Source organism: Corvus hawaiiensis, chromosome 5 (genome assembly GCF_020740725.1).
Source record: "Corvus hawaiiensis isolate bCorHaw1 chromosome 5, bCorHaw1.pri.cur, whole genome shotgun sequence".
In the NCBI taxonomy this organism is placed as follows: Eukaryota; Metazoa; Chordata; class Aves; order Passeriformes; family Corvidae; genus Corvus; species Corvus hawaiiensis.
The window spans coordinates 30,978,773-30,996,812 of record NC_063217.1 but is presented as its reverse complement, the minus strand read 5'-3'; the positions used below and the strand labels follow the sequence as shown (position 1 = coordinate 30,996,812).

Here is an 18,040-nt window from a genome sequence, read left to right as displayed (position 1 = left end):
GTCTTTGTTTTAAGATAAATGAATCTCAGAGAGAACTCAGAAAAGTTCTGTAGTATAAACTGCAAATTTGCATTAGAAATATTTACAACTCCTGCTTATGATGAAGAGTGGTTTTGGTTTGGGGTTTTTTTTCTGCCATCTGCAAAACTGCTAGTTGCAATCCTTATGTGCTTTCCTACATGAAATTTTCCTCTTGATTTCATACACAGGGTAGGTCAATGATCTAATGGTCTCTGAGCTTCAAGTATTAGTGTATTATGGTCAATATGGTAATAGCACATGGAAATAACACTCAGACTGCATTAATTTTAAGACATTTTTAAACTGACATATTCCTTTTTCCTATGCAGATGTATACAATGGAGAAAGAAAACTATTTTATGAATTTTAAGTGTCCTACTTTACCATAGGTATGCATAAAAAACATTTTCATTTATAGCCATCAGAAGAACTAATGTAAACCTTCATGTAGTGACCCCAAGTCCTCCACATGAGTAGGCTGACAGATTAAATACATATTTTCAAGTAATATTTTGAATGTGATGAGATGCTTGCAGAATGACTCGTCCTCATTTAAATCAGTGGCCCTATTCCACTGCTTCATGGGACCAAGGTTTTCAAGACCGGTCTTAGTATGTCTGTATGTAGAGTAAGGTGATTATTAATAATTTGAAAACTATTATATAATTCCTTATAAGGAGTATACCTTGGAAAAAATACTGTCATAGCTACTTTTAAGTCTGTGAACAAAGATGACTACTCAAATGTATTTGAAAACAGATGATAATCTTGCCCTGGCAGTAGGGTTCTGTGCCCAGACTATTGTTATCCATTGCCCAGACACATGCTTTTATTCTCCTGCTATACTCACAGTACTGTTCAAAACTGAGGAATGTTTTGGGGGTTGGTTTGTTTGGGGTCTTTTTGGGTTTTGGAGGGGGTTTTTGTAGGATGGGGGGGGGGGGGGGGGGTGTTGTTAAGTGTTGTGGTTAATTGATTTGGTTTGGGTTTTTTTCACAAAAAGGGAGCAAGGAGACAACGAGTTTATTCATCCAGCTCTGAGGTTGGGTGAGTACCAGGACAAGGCTTGGTGCTTCAGAAATTTGAGCATAAATGCCAAGGGCTACTCACCCCCTTTGGAAATCAAACCTAACATCATCTCTGGCTTAGTAGTGTAACACAAAATGCCCAAATTAAAGGCTGTTATTCTCTATTTCAGTGATTTCTTCACTGCTTGGAAGCAAGAAGAAAACAAACACTGCAAGTATCCTCATCTCCAGCCCATCTCCCCAGTTAAACATAAAACATGGTTGTGTTTTCCCCTCTATAAAATGCATACAATGTTATCATGTTATTTATTTTAAATGTGCTATGATTTGTATAATGTCATGACATTAGATATCTGGCATATGGATGATTTTAAGTCACTATATTATTTTAGTGTTAACTAAAACTATAGTCATGGTTAAAATTACAGCTGCTGTATAAAAGACATACAAGTGATATTCAACTTTATTTAAAAAATATGGAACAAATGCACAATTGTTATGCCACAAAGCATGTTTTACAGTAAATGAAGAGCAATGTAATTTCTATTAGAATTTGGGACTAAAGTAACTAAAAATGTCACTGATAACAATTCTGTTGTAAAGTGGGAAAAAAAGCACCATATTTTTAAATACAAGCATTTTTACATTCATAAAAATTCAAGACTTTTCATTTTGGTAGAGCACTTCAAAGAATTACAAATTTGTAGTTTAAATTGCATCATAATCATCCGATCTACACTTTAAATGCTCAGCAGCATACAATACAGAAATAATCACTAAAATGTACATATGAACAAAAAGAAAAGTTAAGATGGATATGAATGCTAATGTTTTTTAAAACGATGCACACATAATTGTTTTTAAAGATATGTAACATGTATTTCATGCTTTACTTTCTGGTACCACAAAAGAAAAAAGGTCTCCTAAATATTCATTATTCCTCATATTCTGACTCCAATTAAACTTGGTGAAGCTGGAGTTTACCTGGCACAAGGCTCATGAAAACACACAAAAACAACAGAATTTGTCCAACTGACAGTAAAAAAATATATATACACACACAGTTCTTTGTAATGCATGTCTGCATGTCTATGCACAGAAATCCTTCAACTTAGCTCATGTTAAGGAGTTTGATTTCTATGATCAAATGGAAAATAGATCAGTACCTGGTAAAGGCATTATATTTAGCTTTGAAAAGGTCTAGCTATTAAAAATGCAGAGGTCCTCCAAACATATACCAGAAAGAAATACTAAAAGTACAGGAAATTAAAAACAAAGATCCTATGCTATATGAAATACCACCTGCTCTTTCTGTAAAATACATATTTGCTTAACACTGAGTAACCTCAGTGCCTTCAGTGAGCATACTGCAATTTGTACAGACTTCCCAGCGTGTCTAGGAAGAATTAGGGCCCAGGAGCATTAAAAAGGTGCTTTTATTTTCTTTTTTATGCACTCAAGTAAGACATGCCAGCCTTCCTGTGAATTAAATTCCTACTGTACAAAATGTGCCTCAATGTCAAAAGCCTTATACCCAATTGCACAGTCCAGGTTTCCGGCACTGTCACAATTTCATCATCTCAGGATGCTTATGGCACATTGATACTGGCACTTATTAAAACTTCTATGAAAACACTATGCCTTATATTTCTTAAATATAGATTTTTTGGCATAAATTTTGGGGGAAAGGTGACTAGACTTGTACATTTATCATGTAACAAAATACAGAATATATATTTAAGCTTTACCAAGTTTTGCCTCTAAATTCATTGTATCATTTGAAGTTTCTGGATGACACAGGTCAATTCCTACTTAAGTACATAAGTAACTCTGTATCACTACTCTTGACATTTATTGCTGATAGTTCTGCAACAGCAGGTAATATAAATTGCTTTAACACTTGGCAACATATGCACAGTATGACAGATTTCAGGAATCTGACCAGCATTTGTTGTGGCCGAATGTGGGGAAACACAGAAGGTGAAAAGGCTCTTAGGTGTGAGAAAAAAGCAGGATTCAGGAATAAAGCAGAAGAGTTTAGGGATCAGCTTTAGCTGCGAAAACTTGAAGGTAGAAGAAGATACAATTAATAGCAAGCAAGGACATTGAAACAATGGCCGGAGTTTCTAGGTTTGGCAGAGATAGGTTTTGAAGTTGCAAAAAATATGCTTAGCAGGATAGATAAGTTTAAGCTTAATAATGGAATATTGTGCATTGTTCTAGAAAGGTGTAACAAGCGAGTGTTGTGTACAACAGAAGTACGTGCGCTGTTGAGGACTGGTTAAAACAGTTGTGTGTAAATTTTAGAAGCATGCTAATTGGCTAAGAAGCTTTTAAGAATGGTCTGTAACCAGGAAGTCTCTGGATGCCTGTGCCAGAGTGAGCTTTGTACCGTCTCTGTCTCAACTCAGTATGTGAGACTGATAATGGAATAAAATAATAAAAGGCTCCTGGAACACCTGTCCAGGCTTCTTGTCCCGTTTGTCGGTGAAAATGCCGACACCCGCAAAAGCATACTATTATTAACAGAATTGTTTTATTCACGATAACGGACAATGAAATCTAAGTTGCCTCATAAAACTTCCCATTGCAGAATTAGGACTGCAATACCACAGGAGGATCCCTTCAGTTAACATGAAGTATTCAGAAATGTTTTATGACTCCTATACCTCAGAACAAAAAGATTTATTTGTTCTCTGTTACATATGTTTTGGCTTACTTTCTTAAAGCCAACTGGGTAAGAATAATTCCTTTATCTAATGGCATATCCAGAATGTACCAACACAAATAAAGTTTATGAGAATTTTTTTCTACAAAGGAAATAAAAACCCATTAAGCTACCTTCAAAAGTAGATATTTTGTATTAATACGTACCATTATTAATTGCACAGAACAATTTACAGTATCAAAAATACTGTTGTTAAAAAAATAACAACTATTTAATTCCAATGGACTTGTGCTTTCAGCTGATCTTTCAGCAAGTACCAATATAGAGCAAATGTGAGAACAAAATCAGGATTTGTTGCATCCATCACTCTTGTGTAAGGACTAGCATGGCATATCCTTTGCCTCTGCAAAGGCCTGCTAAAGCATCTGCAATTTTAAGACTGCATATAGAAATGCACATCAAATTTACTATAAATATCTTACTTCTGGCTTGTCTGTTTTCACTCAGCCACTGACTAATAATGACTTTACACACATATAAATAAGCTTTGCTCAGTTGAAGCAACTATGAGTACCCAATGACTTTCCTTTAATTTCATTTCATATCTCATTAGTTATGTGGATAGTTCTGGTGCTGCAGCTCCTCCCATCTGTCTTAGCAACACTTGTACAGGCACATTCTATTATTTTAAAATAATTAATTTCTCTAACAAGGGGGGAGAAATATTCATACAAATGAAAGGGGAAACTGTCAATACACAAAGTGCTGACACATCCATCGGGTAAATAAGCTAGAAAATTTACTTCCTTTAGTTCCCTCCAGAGGCCTTATAGAAATTATTTTAATCAGTACATCAGATTTGCTATGGGTTAATGTCAGACAGATGCAAATGCATAGACAGGTGTGCACACACACGTTCTGTATGATGGCCTTGGGAGGGAATGGAGTCTTCCTTGCATATCACAGAACAGCAGCAGTTTGCGTCTGGGGAGCCTGGCTGGCCTGCTCTGTGGCATCAACAACCATAGCAAAAAGCAAGTCTGTGCTTCCCACATGCTGAGATGTGGAAGGAATTTTAAGAGCTGTGTTTCACCATAGGCTTGTAAAGACATCACGCAAAAGCTTTAAATGGGCACAGCTGACTTGCTCCCGCAGCAATGGCTTTTTTTGAAGCTGAGGATTTAAGACTACTGGGAAAGAAGTCATTTTAAGATTAAAAAGAGTGACATATTGCTCTGAAAAAGGAGAGATGTAGAAGCAGCGTAACTAGTTTGGTTTTTTCTTTTTTCTTTTTTTTTTTTTTTTTTTGTGAAATTCCAGCTGTTATAAAAAGTAAGGTGCTTTTCAACCAACATAGCTCTCATGGTATTTAAAGTTCTTATACCTACCAATAGAGATTAATACCAATGGCTAATGCCAGCAGCAGATTGCAACTCTCCATGACAAATTCCAAGATAATTCTTACTATAGGGAAGGATTTGTAAATATATTTTTGCAAAATACTTCATATTGTGGAATCATTCATGGGACTTGAACCTACTCCTTGCTGAGAAAAAGTGTTAAAATATTTGGGTGCCTTTGACAGATAACATGATTTATACTGAAAGAAGAACAGTTTCTGGTTTTACCAGCATTAAAATAATTGTTCACCCAGCACAGCCATACCAGTTTGGTTCTTTACATAAATTAGCATGAAGACATCATACCCACATGAAGGGGTTTGTGGATGTAGGCTTGGCTCACAAAAAAGTGCTGTGCTAACATATGTGTAAGACTTAATGAAGCACTGAAATACTCTTTTGATAAGGCTTTTTCCCAAAGTCCAAACCTCTGGTTTTTTAACCTCCCCTGAAAAGAAAGCCAGGATTTTTTGCATTAATTTTTCTTAGGAGAAGCAATGTGTAACGTAATCTCAGCAATATCAGTTCTGGAACATGATAAAGGAGAAAGTATAGGGGGAAAAATGTTAGGAGGAAAACTGGATGACGGCTGTAGGTAAGTACCAAATTATATAGTGGGATAAAATTCTGGCCCTTCTGAAGTCAAAAGCACAAAATTTGCTAAATCACATCTGATTGTCACTGTCAATATTGTAACCAACAGATTATTCCCCAGATGATTTTGCAGAAAACAAAAGAGCTCCTCTTGTGAGTATTATTCTATACACACAGCATCCTTCAAAGAAAAGGCATGCAGTTAAGCAGAAATCTTGAATGTTATTTAGAGGGACTAAAAACCTTTGGAGTATCTTCACTGCTTGAGTTCTCCATGACTACTGATGAGTAGTCATGGGTAGTAAAGAGAAGCAATTACTTCTTTTTACATAAATATATGATCCTCTAATTTTTACAAAGTATCTAATCCATGCAATTACCATTCATTTTGCAAATACTTTCCAGGCTTGTATGAATGAAATTTATCTCCCATGAGTTACTTCAACAGAAAGAAGAGAATTTAGATTGTTACCAAAACATGTAACGAAGATAAGGAGAAGGTATGAAAGGCACTTGTGTTCACAGTGCATTGTCAAATACTCAGAACGTCTTGCAGACAGTTCTAAAATTCTTCATATTTGATGATTGCCAGTGACTTTGCATGACACTTCAAATAATGTCTCCAAATTTTTGCTTGCCAAAGGGTACTTTTTTTAAAAATTTAAATATTAATCTCCATGCTGTCAGTTCTGAAATGATGAAGACAGATTAGCAGCTTGTCCAAAATACCAGTCAGGCCTTGTAGTAAACACTTTCAATAGGCCCAGTGTTGGCAGAAAGCTTCCGAAATTTCAGTCTGCAAGTAAAATCCCAATTGAAGGTTTAAAATATTTGTGTGTTTGCAGAGTTTAACATGCACTTGTCCTTTCATGTGGAAGAAATTGATCCCTTTCATTTGCATTTTCAGTGTCATCCACTTCTTCCACTGGGTTCTTTTCTTGCAACCCACTATTTTCTGAACAAGAATCATCATATCCATCTCCCTGATGACCTTCAACACTGTGTCTGATGCCATAAGCAAAGTAAATGACGAAGCCTTCCAAAAGGAGAAAGAAAAGGTTCATAGGGTTTTCAGGCAAGTAGTGCATTAAAAAGTAGTTATTTCTCTCTGGCTGAACAGATTTTGCAAAAGAATTTTCTTCTTCAGATATCAGAATCAGAGCTCATGCTTCAGGTCTTCCCTGTTTCTATAAGAAGTTCTAGTGCATAATTTTTGCATAATTAAATGTTCTAATACATTATGGAAACTACTATCTCTAATTTACGTCTAGATGGAATAATACAGTTTTCTATATCTAAAAGAGGACAGATTGATATACTGGAAAGAAACGTGTTACAAGCAGGTTTCTACACAATTTTAGCTATACTTACTAGGAAAAAAAATCATTGCTCATTGGAATTCTTCATATTACCTAAAAGCTATATTTGCAATTTTGACTGCATATAAATACTTCTTCTGAAGCATGTTCTTGTTTTGATCAGAAATATTAGCTGACTTTTATTAAATCACAGATATTTTTTCAAATATTTAAGGAGAAGAATGTTCTAAGATGGGATTCGTAAGTTCTAGTGTATGAAGTGACTGAAATGAACGGAAGTACATACCAAGTGCCATCCAGATGCTAAATCTCATCCAAGTTTCTCCACTTAATTGTACCATCAAGTAAATATTTACCAGTATACTGAATGATGGCAAAAATGGCAATAGTGGAACCTAAAAGGAAATATTTAATATGTTTTTATTAAATATATATATATTTTTTTTGCATGTCACACTTCAGGTATATAACACAAACTAGAGGTAACACATGTAATCACTAATAAAGAATTTAAATTTTTTTTGCTGTTGTAATGTAGTGAAATTTTCTTTTTCACTGGGCTTAACCAACAGTTTCTACAGATCTTAAACTTTTAAAATACTTTATGTTTAATATATATTCTCTAAGGCTATAGAAAAACTTTGCAGTTTGTGCTGAACATATACTAATAAATTCCTGTATTTACAGCTGAAAAATAATGTATCTATCTCTCTTATTCTGGAATGCTCCCCCAGCTCCACCAGATTCCTTGACCTTCATCACTGTACTTCATTATTTCCATTAAATAACTGATCTTAGAATATAAGTGAAAGTGCAAAAGGAAAGGATTTATACTCTGTATTGAGGTCCAAAGGATTACAGACTACACAAAGCGATTGTACACTCATCAGTTTCTGAGTTGTTTTCCAGCTTCTAAGTTCTCTCTTCCACTCATTAGAATCCATCCAAAGCTCTCATCAGAGAGTAACATAGAGAATACATTATTTACCATAAAGGCTACTTTCTGCCGGTTCTGAGGCTGCCTTTGGATGAGGAGAATCGTAACTATGAATGTTACCACCAAAAAAGCAAGAAGGCCAATACTCCAGGGCTTCAAGTTAGCAATGAAATGAATCCCATATGTCATGAGGATACTCAAGCCACAAATCGAGCAACCTGTATAAAAACCAAAAAAATTATGGAAATATGTCACTTAATCTCTGCACTGAAGAGGAAGTGACTTCTAAGAAGAGTGATAGCAAGCTTCAACGTGTACTGTTGTTATGAATATGTTTAATTAAATGAAAATGACTACTGATTAGATTTATTCATCAAGAAGGATAAAAGCACAGAATGACACCTTTAGTATGACTGAAAGAAGGCATGTTATCAGCAGATTTTTAATTCTGCCTTTAATAAAATTCCACCATGTATGTTAATGCATACATGAGTTTGGACAGCCGAATACTTACCTAAGAGACTCACTAAAATGTTAACTATAGTTGCAGTCTGCTCAGTTGGTAAACTGGATGGACTAATCAAGGCCTGAAGATGGAAGCTATTCTCTTCTATCATGTTTATCTGTGACTCACTCACTGCAGATTCCCTTTCAGCTGCAGCCAGAGCTGCTTTCTCTGGAGAGTACTTTGGTTCCTCATAGGTGGGTTGGTACCTATGCATAAAACAGAGTAATAAAAAACCATTAAGCATACTTCCGGATTTGAAGCAATATGACTCTAGGAATGTATTTAAGTACTAAATTCTTTTCAGTAGAGCATTGGAATTTCCCATGTTTTAACTGCACTGCAACAGCATTATTAGTCACTATCATATATAAAAATACTTGCAACTCACTTTTTGGATTGGTTTGTTTGGAGATTTTTTTGGGCAGTTTTTTAAGCTACCTGAATGTACCAGCAGCTCAGATAAATGACCAGTCCCATACAGAAAGAAAGGACAGGGTCTGGTAGTCAACAGCAAGGAAAGAGTAAGGGAGCTTGTTTCTGACTTGCTTCCCATACTATAAGAGGCTTCTAACTGGAATTAACAGAAAATTTACGTCTGCTTTGTTAGCTTTTAAGTGTATTTTTAAAAATACGTATGGTAAATAAGTCTTTTTTAAATAGAATAGGCTTCTCTTTTAAAGTGTAAATTATTGCAACAGTGAATTTGAGCTGAATTTAAGCTGCTACACTTTTCAAAGTTAATTACTTAGCCTTAAGTAATAAAGGCTGACTTTTTAAAATAAAAAGAGCAAAACATAATAAAATGAGCTGTGGCTAGCAATATATAATTCTATAGCTTTACAAACATGACTGATACCAGTTTTACTGAGAAGTATTTATAATCTCACTCACTGAGAGATAATATTTGCACTCTCTTCTAGCGCTACCATAACTTAAAACAGTTGTCTGGTCTTACATTTCTGACTAGGATAATACAAAGCAACTATTTGAACTTGTTCGTCCTGTGAACCACCTAGAACATCTACCCCTTTGACATATAGTCCCCAAAATGCAATATGCCTGATGTACAGCATAGATTGTACTCATATCAAAATATCATTCACTGAATTCTGTACTGAAGGTTATATTTAGTACCTTTGGAACTAATCTGTGGACCAATACTTCTTCAGGAAAATAAAAGGTGTCTAAATTTTACCAGAAGCTTTGACCCAACTCACTGCTATACTTACATAACAATATACCAACACAAAGTAAACCACAGTAGAATACAAAGGATGTTTTTGGCTCACCTAAGAATGAGGACACAGGTTGCCACAAGTGAATAAGCAAGAAGTGTGCCAATAGACATCATGTCCACTAAAGCCTTTAGGTCAAACAGAAATGCCATTACAGCTAAAAAAGAAAAGAAATTGAAAAAATCCCATGAGACTGACACAGAATTGTAGAATCATTCACATTGGAAAAGAAGTTTAAGATCATCAAGTTTAACCATAAGTGCCAAGATTAATATTAAGATATATTAAGCTAAGATTTTCAAATCTGTCCGCAGCGTAACTTATTGTTTTACTGACAGCAATGTGAGTGAAATTGTGATAATCCTTAAAACCACATTTTTTTAAGGCACTGGTATCATTCCAAAACTAATTCCCTACAGTTGGGGATCTCATTCCTATAGATAGGCACTGATGAGTCATAGAGTCATGCTGCATAATCAAATGCTTATATTGGACTTATTTGGATATAAGTATTTGCGCATATATTGTTGAATTTGGGCCATATTAAAAATACATTTTTATAGAATAAAGTTCAGATGCTGCAGCAGAATCTCACCAAAGCTGAAAGGATGGATCCCATTGCCAAGCTGAGAAAAAGTCATTGTGGTGTAAAATTTCTGCCAAGCTGGGAAAGAGCTCTATGTGAAGAGGACTTTCAGGAGTTGCCTCAAATAAAATAGTTTTGTGGGGTTTTTTTAATGGTTATCTTACTAAAAATAGTTTTCAATTCACCTTCAGGAAGGACTAGTAACATCTCTCAAGAATGAATATTCTTAAGATCACTGAACTCAGAGGCAGAAAATTCCATGATAGTGGAAGTAATCATAGAAATCTTGTGTTTATGAAAGTTAATGCCACATTCATTTGGAGATTCTGGAATGTCTTTTTTTGTCTATGCTGTTTGCACACAGAAGCCCATTATTCATAAAGGAATTAGGAGAAACTATCAGTAAATGAAAGGCTAATTCCAATTTATTTGAAATACATGTGCTCAAAGAGCATCTTAAAATATTTGTATTTTATTAATATTTTTGAGATGCATATTTTTTGAGTCATCAGTAATCTCAACATCAAAAGAAACTATTAAATGTAGTCTTTATACGCTGTGTGTATATGCACACTATATTCAAAAATACTTATATTTCATATTTATGGTGTGCATTAGTTAATGTATTTGTAAACAGCTGCGTAAGTGCGCAAACACACGGACACATACTCCCCTAGTATTTGATCGTGAAGGAGGAAGCAAAATGTGATTTTCTGAAAACAAGACTGCTGGATTATAAAATTATATTTTATACAATTTGGGGGTCTCTTTTTCCAATTAAGAAAGAGCGTCCTGTTTTCTTTAATGACAGTGGATGTTCCTAAATCCAAAAAGCAATTTGCAGAGTAGATTTTTGAATATCTCACTGCTTTTCATGTTCTAAAGAGCAAAGCTGAGGAAGAACAGAACTTAACTAAAACCTCATGTACAGTAGCTCTACTTAATTTTTAATCCTACCTTCAAAAAGCTACTCTATAGCCCAGATATTCTTTAACTTTAGAAACAAAGTGAAAAATGCCTGCAAGTTTTTTCTTAGTAGTTCTTCTCTATTAAGAGAAAAAAAGGCAGAGTATTTCTCTTCTACCTATCTTAATTCTACTCCAAGAGACAATGGTAGGTCCATTTATGGTGAAACTGGACTGACAATGAAACATTTTGTCAATTTCACTTGATTACCACCTGTGAAAACATCAGTCACATAATAATGTGACAACTGTCTCAGCTGTAGTCTTGACCTGATAACTTTAATTAAACATCTCATCTCCTTAATATTTCTTACAGCTGTAAAGCTATTCATGCTACAAATACATAGAAAAGTCAGATAACATAAGCTGTTGCATACATCCAAAACTATTCTGTCAAAACTACTTATGACCACAAAATACCAAATATGGTTGTTTTTTTTTTAATTAGAAGAAGAAATTAGTCTTTCTTCAGCAGTAGATAAAGCTGTTTTCCAGTGAGCTGTTGATGCACGAAATTCCCCAGACTGTCTAAAAGCAGTCCAATGTCAGCTGCTGCAGAGCTATAGGCAGGGCTGTATAACTGCATCAATCACTTTACCAGCTGGGTAATACCTATTCTTCTCATCATTACTGTGATTTCACATAAAGATCTTGATTTCACCCCACAAAACTACACTTCCAAATTCTTAAAGGAGAACATGTCAATAAAATAAATTCAAATAAAATAAAGTTGAAATAATAAAAGTAATGCTAAGCAATCTGTTTGTACTCTAACCAAAGGAAAGGAAACTGATAATAATTCTTCATGTGGGAACTATCTGGACAATGACTGTGCCTTTCTGCATTATTAAGCACGCAGTGTGAGCAGTTCCAGTCTTGTGGCATCTGAGGGTGACCCTGACTATAAATAAAAATAGTTTAGTCTCATTCCTGAACCTCTTATTTGAGATTAATTTTAGCCAAGGTTGCTAAAAGTTCTAGGGCATGTATTTCATATTTGAATTACTTAAAAAAAAATATTTATTTGCCTTTGAGTTAAATACTTCTGAAGCTTCCGTTTTCCTGGGTGATTAGACATCCCACTGACCAATGAAATTTGGGCACAGCTACATATACCTCTGCAGGAAGTATGGACAAAAGTGAAGCAGTTGTAGTTTAAGAATTGACCATAAGAGTTGACAACAGCTCCCAAAATACTGTTTTCATAAAATATATGTAGGCATGAATGTGTATACATATATGTACAGACACAAAAGCTCCCAACACACACATGCCCCTCAACCACAACTTGGTAACCCTATACAACAACAGAATAAATTTCTTTGGAAGACAATTTAAAAATCTTTGTATTTTACACAAAAGTTGACCCTGCTGCAAATGTAATTTATTTTCCCTATATCTCATAATAAAAAATGTGGCAGTTCTTTCCCCCCCCCCCCCTTATAGATGGGATAAGTATATTGGGTCTACATCAGACAAGAAAGCCCTGTCAGCAGAGCATCAGCCTAAGGGACTCAGATTAAATAACAAGCTTATTCACCATACGAGGGGTTAATATTGAAAAAAAAAATTGAATTCTGTGACATTGAGACCATCACCACCACCATGATTGGCTTGATCTGGAGTTCTTACACCCGTTGATTACTCAATAATTTTATTCCCATTGTACATGCAAGGGAAGTTAAAAGCAGCCCTTTTCAAAAATATAAAGTACCATGCACGTGCATAGAGCGCTTAAATCCCAGTTTTAAGTAACATGGGCTTTGAGAGCTTACCAGAGATGACCCCTGCTGTCAAGGTGGCAGAAACTGGTGCCTGCCTCTTACTCACTTTGGCAAGAAAACTAAAGAGTAAACCATCACGTGCCATGGCAAACAGAATTCGGGGCAAAGGGAACATAGAGCCGAGAAGACTAGAACAGAAAAATGTATAGTTCAAATACAGGTTATTAAAAGCACAATGCTTTACTGGTAAACCCAACTACACAAAAAGAAAGCTTGGAGAAATTAATGGGTTTGGGTATAGTTTTTCTTAGGCTCTGTGTTGCTGCTCTTGGTATTTTGTTTGGTTGACTGATGTTCTTGCTTTTGAGTTGTTGTTTATTTTGACCCTAGGCTTTGAAAGCACTTGAGATAAATCAACAAATAAAAATCTGCGGTAGAGAAGTTTTACTGGTAGACTACTTTACCTAGCAAAAAGCAGATTTGATCATTTCAGTCCAAAGCAAATCAAAGCTGCACAACAGTGGTTTATTTCCATATATGCAATCTGTTTAGCTGTGCACCTTTCTTTACAAGGATCAACTCTTAGTCTCACCTGCTACTGCACCAGACGATAGAGTAGCAACTAGTGGGGTCTTCGTTTTGGGATTGATTTGAGCTAGACATTTGAAAAGCAACCCATCCTTCGCCATAGCATAGATTACACGTGGTATTGGGAAAATGGATCCAAGAAGACTGAGTAAAAAGCAAACACATGCAACATGGCAAACACAATTCATGCAGAGTTGTATTCATGGACAAAATGAAAAATGTTAATTAATGGCATGTATAGAAACAAAATGTATGGTTGTAAGACAAAACCAGAAAGCCCCATAGCCCAAGGTACTACAGATCAGACACAAATAATTTTTTTTAACTGTAAAGTTGATATTATTACTATTATTATTATTATTATATGAATGAATCCAGATTAGCAAGATAACTCTTGCCATCACTGTAGTTCTTGGGTGTTAGTGGACCAGGAACATGTTCCAGATCACACTAACTATGCAATTAAGCTTTAGTAGTCCTGGAGAAAGTCTGTCAGTCAGCAGCAGCAAATAAATAAGCATAAGCAGCATCCCTTACACAATATATTTCCATGTAAGCCGGCTTATTAACAGTAATTCAAAGTAAGCACCATACAAGTATACTTGGGCAGATTAATTTTTTTGAGTAAAGCACCCCTAGGCAAGCTCCATTAAGACTTTTTTGGAAGAAGTAAAGCTACTTAATTTAGACTTGTTATTAGCAGAACACATAAAGCTTTTAAACTATTGATAACTTGAAGCTCTTAAACATACTTCTTAAATTAGGTGTTTTCTTTCCCTCAAAGAGAAATACTTCTAACTAAGAAAACAAAAGGCGAAATCATAGCCAGTATAACCTCTGCAGCAAGCACACAAGTTTTTAACCAGGTGAATGGTTTCCTTTCTTACTTTAGAGAAACAACTACATCACTTAAAGAAGGCACAGCTCTTACATACCACAGGTGCTAGGTACATCCAGTAACGCTTGTGGGACACAGGTGTTAAGGTTAGACAGGAGAGAAGTTTTATTGCAAATGAACTGATTTTGATGTACGAGTTATGAGTGTACCTTCCACAAAGAAGGTACATTCCAAAAAAATTCCGGAAAGTTTTTTGTTGTTTTAGCTTTGTAAAGTTCATTTATCCTACCCTTCTTTAAGTACATTCGCATACATAATGGCAATATTAACAAACATCTTTACCCTGGCGAAACTAGTTCATGACATAACACAGTGAGAGGAAACTGTAAAGACCAAAAGCAATTAATTCCAAAGTTTTTTCTTAATTGTACCTCTAAACTGAGGGATATGAAATACAGTTTCCTTTGGTTTGTTCTAAACTAACATCAGTCAACAGATTGAAAGATTAATCTCTCCACAGGAGTAAATATAATTCTTCAGGATACACTGGAAAAAGAGACCAACGGTTCAAATTTCTAAAAATACATTCTTACCATCTCAGTTCACTTTGTTTTCCAGTATTAATTTCTTTAATCTAGTTTCTTATATGTAACTTTTACTATTTATCAATGTAAAGAAAAAAAATCAGTGAAACCCTCCAAACTGAGGGGACCAAGACAACTATATAGAAAATAACTATAATCCCAGGATGAACTGTGTAACTGTGATATCCTTCAGTCAGTCCTACATTTCTTTTAATGTCCTTCCTGAACTACTTCATGTTTCTAACCCCTCCTACATCTAAATGTTCCTTTCCTTTAAACCATTGCCCACAGTCAACAAGCTCATATTCAGGCTAACGCCTACAGGGTTATGTTGGAGTGCTGTTAGTGCTTCCACAGGCAACTTGCTTTCCTTTGTGGAAAGGCAGCCAGTGTTCTTACCACTGAAGCTCATGTAAATGACTCCTTACCTACACAAGCTCAGGTAAAAGATTGGCATCAGCATTTTTCTATCCCTAAATTCAAGTATCAAGCAGTTTTCTATTTAATTAAAGTGTTTCTATCACATTACAATTGGGGTATATTATATCTGAACACATACTAACACATATCATGCCCTCCCTGATCTTTTTAATCAAAATAATATGTTAAGTTTACATTCACAGTTTCACAAAGGGGAATAAATTATAATATTTTCACAGCTATAATCTACATCTCAAATACCCACACAGAAACCACAGGAAGGGATGATGTCATAAGACAGACTGGCTACTGGAGGAAAACAGAGACAGGCAACGAAGACGAGGAGTGGAGCTAGTTAATCATGTCTTCAATTTTGCCTGCAAATACACAGAGCCCATAAAGCTGCTGAGTCACTGGGAATGGACAGCGAAAAAGGACAAAATGGGTGATGTTTACTTTGTCAGTTAATAAAGTAACTTGCAGGTCATATGTTTGAAAATACTTACTTAAATTTAAAAAAAAAATTTGGGGTAATAAGCTTCTACCAAAGAGGTAGAGTTCAATAACAGTACAGTTTTTTTAAAAAAAAAGGTACCTAAATTAACACAGCTACTGCCATGTAGACCTGCTTAAGTTTAAAACTTGCTTATAATACTTATTGCTAATTCTTTGCATGGACTGAGCCTTCAGAATGAACACACAAATATACATATAAATGTAATATATTATTCATCAGAGCTTTTCCCAATAGAATTAGTATTTCAATGTTTTTACCTTGTAGACAAAGCACAGAGGGATCCCACTGCTACAATGTATTTAGCAGGACCCCATCCAACATATTCAAATGCTACTGGCAGAGGACTTTTCTCATCTAGCAGATAATACGGCATCATAAGTGTCAGTGCAGCAGAAACCCCAAAATAGGCCGTGAAGCAGACAAGCAGGGACACCACAATTCCTATGGGTATGGCTTTCTGAGGATTCTTGACCTCTTCTCCTGAAAAAAGGAAAAGAAAATGCCCCACCAAAAATTCTTACTAATTTTCCCCTTTAGCTTTAAAAGATAACATCAAAGACAAAACACTTGTTAGTCTAAGTCATGGGAATCATATCTGCAATGGAAGTTTTAAAGACCTGAGTAAAATAAACTGAGACACGCAGAACAGAACTCAGTATTTTGTTGTCAGAAATAGCATTAAAATAGAGATAAATTAAAGGTCATAAAATACATTATATATTCAGAGTACTCCAAGCCCATTATTTTTAGTTATTTACCTACACTTTATAAGTTCAATGTACTCATTCCCTATCAGCCATTAGAACATCTCAGAGAACTGTAAAAGTGAGCAGATGATTAACATTATTTGAGCAGAAAAATTGTATACTATGCACTTTCCAGACTTAGAAAGCAACAATCATTTCTTTAGAACAGGAATAAAATAAACAAAATCTCCTCATTCTTCCCAGAAAGATAGCCACGTTCAGGAATGAACTTAGACTCATTCTACATTGACTGAAAGAGGTTTGGAAGAAAGCAAAGTAAGAAAAGTAGACAGATTATTATATTGTTTGTGGTTCTTTGGGGTTTTTTTGCAAAAAGACTCCCAGTGTTAGACATATATACACACATATAAATACTATACCAGTTGTTGCAATGCAGTCAAATCCTACAAAAGCATAAAAACAGGTTGCAGCGCCAGCCAATGTTCCTGTGAAACCGTATGGCATAAAGCCACCACTCCCATACATACTTGTCACATTTTCATGGGATGAGCAGTTCCTATAGAGAACAAAAATACAGCAGAAAGATAACTTCTTTTTTCATTATTGGTAGGATAAATACATGCACCCTCCTACCCTACAACTCTGAAAAAAATGTGTAAGTGTTCTCATCATGACAGAGGTCTGCTTTACAAAACTGCGTGAGATGACATTTTTATGTCCAAGCTCGTAAGAAAGACAAAAATAACAGCAAAAGGAAGAATATCTAAATCAAGTAACCATCATCTTACTTGCTTTGAAGTTTTTGACAAAACATATTAAAACACTAATAGTGTATATTACTAATAAAGCACATGTAACAGAAAACTGCTTGGAATATGAGCAAGTAAATAGATTTTTAAAAATTACTCTGTTATTGCAGTAAGGTTTCTGAGATATTCTTCACTTATTTTCCAGTTGTCAACTTCGCCTTTCACAAAACCAGAAATCATAACGAAGATTAGGACCAAGATGTTAATAGCAGTGAAAATTTTATTCACCCATGCAGATTCTTTTACTCCAAAAGATAAAAGACCTGTAAAATAAAAATATTTTATAGCTGTGAATGGCCCATTATACTAATAAAATGGCATTTTAAAGAAGGTATACATGTAAAAGAAGAACTGTAAAGAATCTGAAAGTTATTCCATCAGGATTCTACTTTATCATTAGATTTTAAACAGTTAAGTTTTAAAGTGTTAACAGTTTAATGGAAGAGCAGGCAGTGAGCAGATCAGGAAAAATTAAATACAATTGGAAAGTTTTCACAAGTCCTTTGCGCTCTAAGCGTTTCCACTAACATCCCATACATACTTTCCCTCATTATTTAGAGATTAAGTCTGAAAATTTTAAGCCTCTCAAAAT

The 18,040-nt window shown here is 35.0% G+C and overlaps 1 protein-coding gene across 9 annotated transcripts in view; it reads right to left on the bottom strand.

The window, feature by feature from the left end:
- Positions 1 to 1,494: 1,494 nt before the first annotated feature.
- SLC7A2 (solute carrier family 7 member 2) overlaps positions 1,495 to 18,040 on the bottom strand; it is a 54,080-nt gene continuing 37,534 nt past the window's right edge. For 8 of the 9 annotated variants that reach the window (XM_048304644.1, XM_048304645.1, XM_048304643.1 and 5 more), the window contains 9 exons: positions 17,546 to 17,711; positions 17,059 to 17,195; positions 16,190 to 16,412; positions 13,578 to 13,717; positions 9,765 to 9,867; positions 8,482 to 8,681; positions 8,019 to 8,185; positions 7,317 to 7,425; positions 1,495 to 6,747 (listed from right to left, as the gene is read on the bottom strand). In XM_048304644.1, coding sequence (XP_048160601.1) covers positions 6,560 to 6,747; positions 7,317 to 7,425; positions 8,019 to 8,185; positions 8,482 to 8,681; positions 9,765 to 9,867; positions 13,578 to 13,717; positions 16,190 to 16,412; positions 17,059 to 17,195; positions 17,546 to 17,711 — 1,433 coding nt within the window. In that variant the 3' untranslated portion in view covers positions 1,495 to 6,559. Of the gene's footprint in view, positions 6,748 to 7,316; positions 7,426 to 8,018; positions 8,186 to 8,481; positions 8,682 to 9,764; positions 9,868 to 13,036; positions 13,174 to 13,577; positions 13,718 to 16,189; positions 16,413 to 17,058; positions 17,196 to 17,545; positions 17,712 to 18,040 lie in introns of all 9 variants that reach the window. The other variant, XM_048304649.1, reaches the window with a different exon arrangement.